This window comes from Camelus dromedarius, chromosome 9 (genome assembly GCF_036321535.1).
Source record: "Camelus dromedarius isolate mCamDro1 chromosome 9, mCamDro1.pat, whole genome shotgun sequence".
NCBI classification, from domain to species: Eukaryota; Metazoa; Chordata; class Mammalia; order Artiodactyla; family Camelidae; genus Camelus; species Camelus dromedarius.
Genome location: NC_087444.1, coordinates 61,904,105 through 61,910,104, shown reverse-complemented (window position 1 = coordinate 61,910,104; position 6,000 = coordinate 61,904,105). Strand labels below are relative to the sequence as shown.

General features: G+C 50.8%; 1 protein-coding gene across 1 annotated transcript in view; it reads left to right on the top strand.

Annotated features, from left to right (window-relative positions):
- Positions 1-273: 273 nt before the first annotated feature.
- TSHZ3 (teashirt zinc finger homeobox 3) overlaps positions 274-6,000 on the top strand; it is a 71,178-nt gene continuing 65,451 nt past the window's right edge. The window contains exon 1 of the mRNA XM_064489204.1: positions 274-732. Within this exon, the coding sequence (XP_064345274.1) occupies positions 693-732 (40 nt within the window). The 5' untranslated portion in view covers positions 274-692. The remainder of the gene's footprint in view (positions 733-6,000) is intronic.

The window sequence follows — 6,000 nt, the reverse complement described above, 5'->3', positions numbered from 1 at the left end:
GCCCCCGCGGGCGGGCGAGTGACACGATCATCTCCTTTTCCTTTAAGCTTGCCTGTTGCCGACGCCGCCGCTCCAGCCGCGCCGCGGGCAGAAGACTGGACCGCTGAGCCCCGGGCCGCGGCGGCGGCGGCTGAACGCCCCCCCGATGCCGTGACCCCCTGTCCGGGGCGGGGGCCGGGGTTTCACCCGCCGGGGCCGCTCCCGCGCTCCTCCTCCCACCCCTCTGCCCGCCTTCTCCCCCTCTCCCCGCCCCCCGGCCCCGAACCCCGCGCACCTCGTCTGGGGACGGGGCGGGGGGGGGGCAGGGCCGCCGCTCCTCCCCGCCCCCTCCTCCTCCGGCCTCTGGAGCGATTTGTCAAACTTCCCATTCCGCCGGCAGCGCGGTCCTCCTCCTCCTCCTCCTTCACCACCTCCTCCTCCTCTGCCTCCTCCTCCCCCCGCGCTCCTCCCTCCCCGCGCCTCCCTCGCCCGCCCTCCTTCTTCCCTCCGCACGTTCGGGGATCGCGGCGGAGCGCGGAGCGGGGGGGACGCGGAGAGCCGGGGCGCAGCAGCATCCTGCGGGCGGCCGCTCTCCGGGGGGGAGGCTGAGAGCCGGCCCGCCTCGCCCCCCCGCGGGCCCGCCGCCCCTCCCTCCCTCTCCTCAGCCCGGCAGCGGCGGCGGCGGCGGCAGTGGCAGTCGCCGGAGAAGCATCATGCCGAGGAGGAAGCAGCAGGCGCCCCGGCGCGCAGCAGGTACGAGCCGCTTCCCCTTCCTCCTCTCCTCCGCCTCCTCTTCCTCTCCTCGCCCCGCGTCTCTAGCCGGCGGCGACCCCGCTCCTCGCCCCGCTCTCGCCCCTTTCGCTCTGGCCGCTCAGAGTAACTCCGGGGCGCCGGGCTCGCTCGCCGCTCTCCTGTCTGGTGCGTGTGCCCGCCTCGCGGACCGGCGCCCCCCGGACGCCCCGCTGCGTTCTGCCCCCCCCTTCCCTCTCGCACCCACTTGGGGCACCGCGCTCACTCGCGGCGAACTGCGCTGGGCTGGGTCCCTGCCTCCTCCTCAGCTCTCTGGCCGCGGAGGGGCTGTGAAGGAGCCTTCTTCTGTCTGTTTTCTGTGGGGGGCGGGCGGGGTCACCTGAGTTCCCCGGGACACCTTCCGTGTCCTCCCGCCGGCCGGCGGGGGACTGCCCGGTGTCTGCCGAGCGAAAGAGAGGGAGCGAGTGAGCGAGCGGGTCCCTTCGGCCACCTTACTGCTAATCCGATTGATTCTTCATTTATTGGGCCCAAAATCCGGCACAGCGGTGGAAACCAGAGCGCACTGGGTCTGGGTATTGTCAGATGACTGTCAAGTCGTTGTTAGATGCTGGCGTTCCCTTTACCCTGGTTTGTTTTCCGTCACCCCAACCCCCTCCTTCCACTGCTTCTCCCATCCTCATCTCCTCATAGTACTTAGTTCTGGGACATGTTAGCGTACTTCTCCCCTTTTCTTTTTTTCCTTTTTTTTTTTTTTCTTTTTGCCAGGAGTGTCAACTTCTGTTAAGACTGAGCTGATTCTTTTTTCCTTTTTTTTTCTTTTCTGGAAAAAAGCATCATTGAAAACAAAACAAAACCCACACACATAACATTATTTTGCAATAATGTCAGCTGGGGGCATGTTGCCTGGAAGAAGGGTTTCTGGCCCTTTGCCACCCTTGATTTGATGACTGATTGATCGCCCGTCATGCTGCTGCCTTTGATCTATTCATTCCCAATAAACATCAATAAATCATTCGAAATGGTGAGGCCAAGCTCTGTGACGTCATTAGGGCCCTGTCAGTGCAACTTCTGGGATTTGGGGCGGATTGCTGAGAGGACCACATATGGACGTGATGTATTTTGATATGAGTAACACTCAGATGTGCAGAGGTTCAGATGCTGCCTGAGCGGGAGGGTTAAGTGGAGGTTCATTTCTTTCTTTTTCTTCTTTTCTTTCTTTCTTTTCCGTTCTTTTCTTTTGGTAGAAGATAGGAGGTCAGAGAGATGGGTCAGGGCACTGGCTGATATACCCTTCTTGGATGAAGGCATAGTACCCATGCTGTCCTTGAGTGTCTGCGGTAACAGTGGGGGTGATGGTGGTGGTCATTTCCATCATGTCAGCCGTCACTGCCAGTGGAGCTCGCACACTGGCTGCACTGAACTTGAGTCTTCTTACACAGGGTCACAGAGAGGGAACGCTATTCTTTCTTCTCCCAGAAATGCACTGGCCTGTTAATGTCCTAAGAAAATCTTGGAAGAAAACAGACTTGATTTGGGGCATGTATTGCAGATTTTGCTCTCTGTCCTCAGTGTTACCTAAATTTAGAAAGTTTGAAAATCCCAGTAGTGGTTTAGAGAGGGTGCCATCTCTCAAGTCACCTCCAGGCTGGTGCTTTTTGCCCATCCCACTTTCTACTTGAAATTCCAAGCTCAAGCCATGAGCTTATCTACCCAAAATAAACTCTAAAAGTTTGGAGGACTCCTTCACAAAGTTGGGCAGTAGGAGTGTCTTGGGCTGCTTCCAGTCTTTGAAATTTTTTCTTTCCTTTTTGGATGCACATTTTAAGGTATCTTTGTGCCTCAATCAAATGAACCATATGTGATTACATCTTTACATTTGGTTTAGAACTCTCTCCGCCGTTGCTTCATCTTTTCTCTTCCACCATGCCAACCTGGGACTCTTATTTGATAACTTTCTGCTAAAAATATTAGAGAAGGAGGATATGTACTGTTGGTTTTATTTTATTTTATTTTTTTTTTTAAAGGTAACCTGTTCCCTAACCCTTTGCACCTTTTAAAAAGCCAGCCAGGAAATCTCAGGTCAGCTAAGAAATATTCATTATATAAAAACTTGACTGCACGACTAATAGGAGATGGAAGAATGGTTTTGCTCTATCAAAATGACCCGTCAAAACGACTTTGTTTCATATTTGATTTAATTGTCTCTCTTCTGACAGGCACATTCATCAATAGCTTAATGGTCAATCAGAAGTTGGCAGCATGAGTGCTTGCTTTCTTTCCCATAGCCTGGTTTTGGATTTACTTTATCAGAATGCCTCTGCCTAATGGACGTGTAGAGGAGGGGGTGGAGAATGTCTAAAGGGCTACTTATTTAAGGAGAGTGGAGGCATAAAAAAAACCCTCCACACTGAGGCTGGCGATAAGTCTGCAGAAGCCAATAAGTGGGCCGTGTGAGTTTGTTTGTTTGGATGGACAAGAAACTTGCCATTTTTTCCTTTTTTTCAGTTCTCACAGCTGCAAGTTATAAGGTTCATGCTTGCATTTGTGGCATACTGGGCGTGATGACAAATTGATTGCTTTGTACTGATAGAGCGAGAGAGTGGGAAAAAGAAAGATGTCTGCTGATTGGTAACTGGAAATCCAGTCCCCAGCAACCTTGAGAATACTTGAGAATTTTTTTTTTCCCCTGCAAACTGAAAGGTCCGCTCAGCCATAAAAAAAGAAAAGTTGTTTTGCCAGCTTCATTAGTGTTCACCTAATTAGCTGTAAACCTGATGGATTCCTGACAGCTTTAATGATTGGAGATGACAAGCCCGACGCAGTGTCATCCAGCAGAATTAGGTTTGCAGCTAGTTTGATGTAATCAAGTTGATATTACACAGTCCTGGCTGCCTTTAGTTGTGCATTAACTCAATTTTCTGCTGCAGGTGACAAATGGGCTTTGGTACCTGGATAATCATGTCATAGGAATTAGGGCCCTTTTAATGGTCTGGGGTAGAATAACAACCACAAAGGACTGAGCGCTGGGGAGAGCGTGCAGACGTGGCCCACAGGTGCACAGAGTTTTTCTGTCTAAGCCAAATGGAGCACTGCTCTCCAGAAGGCCAAAGCAGGCTCCAAGAATCCCTGAAAAGACATATTTCTGTACTTTAGGATTTTTCTCTGTTTCACAGAAATTACGCGTGCCTTAGTGCCTTTTCTCAAAGGGAAGAGAGAAATTTCTTTACCTGCCGAAGAGGAACACAGGCAGGACTTTCCTTTCTCCAGGCGGGCAGTTTCAAAGGGCTATCTGTCCATTTGTGCCGGATAGACGTTGTTACCCGGAGAAGCCAAGAGGAGCGGGGTTACAGAGGCCAGGGTCCTTCAGGCAAAAAACCATTACCCCTTGCTTCAAATACAGAAATACAACCCTCTCTTCTATGTAGCGTTTGGTTTTACAAAAGTCTTTTTTGGAAAATGCTAGAAAAGAAATTCGAGCAGTACTTAAGAGCAGATAACGTTTTCTTCATTCACATTCATCTCCTGGAAGGAAATGTAAAATCCTAAAAAGCCATTGCTGAAACTTCCAAAAACAGAAAAAAAAAAAACCCAGAAAAAAAAAAAACCAACAACCCAGCAGCAGACAACAACTTGACACTGACCTTTTGAGTCCTATGTCCCATTTGTTGAAAGAGAATAAACTTCCATGGGGTCGTTAGCTGGTCACGTTGCAAAGGTAAACCTTCGAGCCTGTTGACTTTTGTAAAAGTGGTTGGGACCCCTTAGGACCTGCTGGTGTCACAGGCCACTGTGGATCCGCAAGGATTAGGGTGAGCTTGTGGCAAGGCATGGGGGGGGGTTACTTTGCCAGTAGATGTGGGCAGAGCAGGCAGCACACCTGGTGGTGTCCAAGTAACGCCACCCTGGCCTGCCTGAGTCTGGACCATGTATCAGGCAGCTCCAGAGAGGAGCTCGTCTCTTCTCTCTTGGAAGCACATGGAGCATTCAGGGAGGCATTTCAGCATCAGCCTTGGGAATTTTTTTTTGCTCTCAAACCTGTCACACACCTCTCGTTTGGACAGGTATTCTCCCCTGTAGCAAGGTGACGGAATGACTGGTTTTGGTCGCGCTGTGATTTCCCCCACCCCTTTTTCCTACAAAATGAAAGGGACAATGTAAATTCCAAACAAGAAAAATCCAAGAAGAGGAAGGAGGAAAACAAAGAGGGCAGGAGGCAAAGATCTTCCCCTGGACACTCACATCGGGGAGAGAATCTTCTAGAATCAGCTGCTGCGCCCCCATTATCTTGACAACTGTCAGTTAGGGCTTCAGTGCTCTCCAGGGCCGCCCTTGATTGTGAGCGGTTGGTGTTGTCATTTGGTTCTCAGTTTTGCCTTGAGCACGTTCATAAACGGGAGCCGGATAGTCAATAACTGATGTATCAGCAGTTATTCCCCAAATTGCCTCACAAGTCTGCATTTTCCCTTTTTTTTTTTTTTTTTTTTTAAACTGAAGATTGTTTTGTAAAGTGATTAGAATGAAAGGTGACTGCTCAGGGCCGTGGGAAATGCCGTGAAACCCAGGTGAGTTCCCAGCATGAAAACCCTGTGTTTCCCCACCCTCCACTTCTGGGTTTCTCAGATCACCTTCTGGGAGGCGAAGTACCCGGCCCTTCTCCAGGGGGTCTTTTCTTTCCCTGGTGTCTGGCGGGGCCGGGCCGGGGCCAGGGCTGCAGACACCGGCAGGGAAGCAGCAGGGAGAGGATGGGGAGTCTTGGACCGGGTGCACCACAGCCGTATTTCATCCGGTAACGGGAGCAGGCCACAGGGATGCCGAGTGCCGTTTGTGAGGCTTTCCTGCTGGCCCATTTTTAGTCCCGCCTGTCACTGGACAAACTATAAAAATAGCTTTAGTCTTGTAGTGAAAAAAAAAAAAAAAAAGTAGGGTGCATGACACCCCTGTAGTATCAGCCTGCAGCCTGTGCAGGGAAACAGGACCCAGCAGAATTGTGGCATCATCAGTCCGGACCCTCTCAGGTGTTCACTGTGTGTGTGTGTGTGCTAGTTATGCTCCAAATTGTGGTTTCTCTGTCAGAAGTTAAAAATGAAAGGTGAATACACTATATTGTATTTGGTAACAATGATATGGACTGGTACATCGAGACAGATAATGTGCAGTTGTAATTAGACTCAATAGACAGGCAGTCATTTTTAAATTCTTTTGACACATGCATAAAATAGTCATATAATAAGATAAGATGACAATTTTATGTTAGGTTGATAAAGTGTCCCG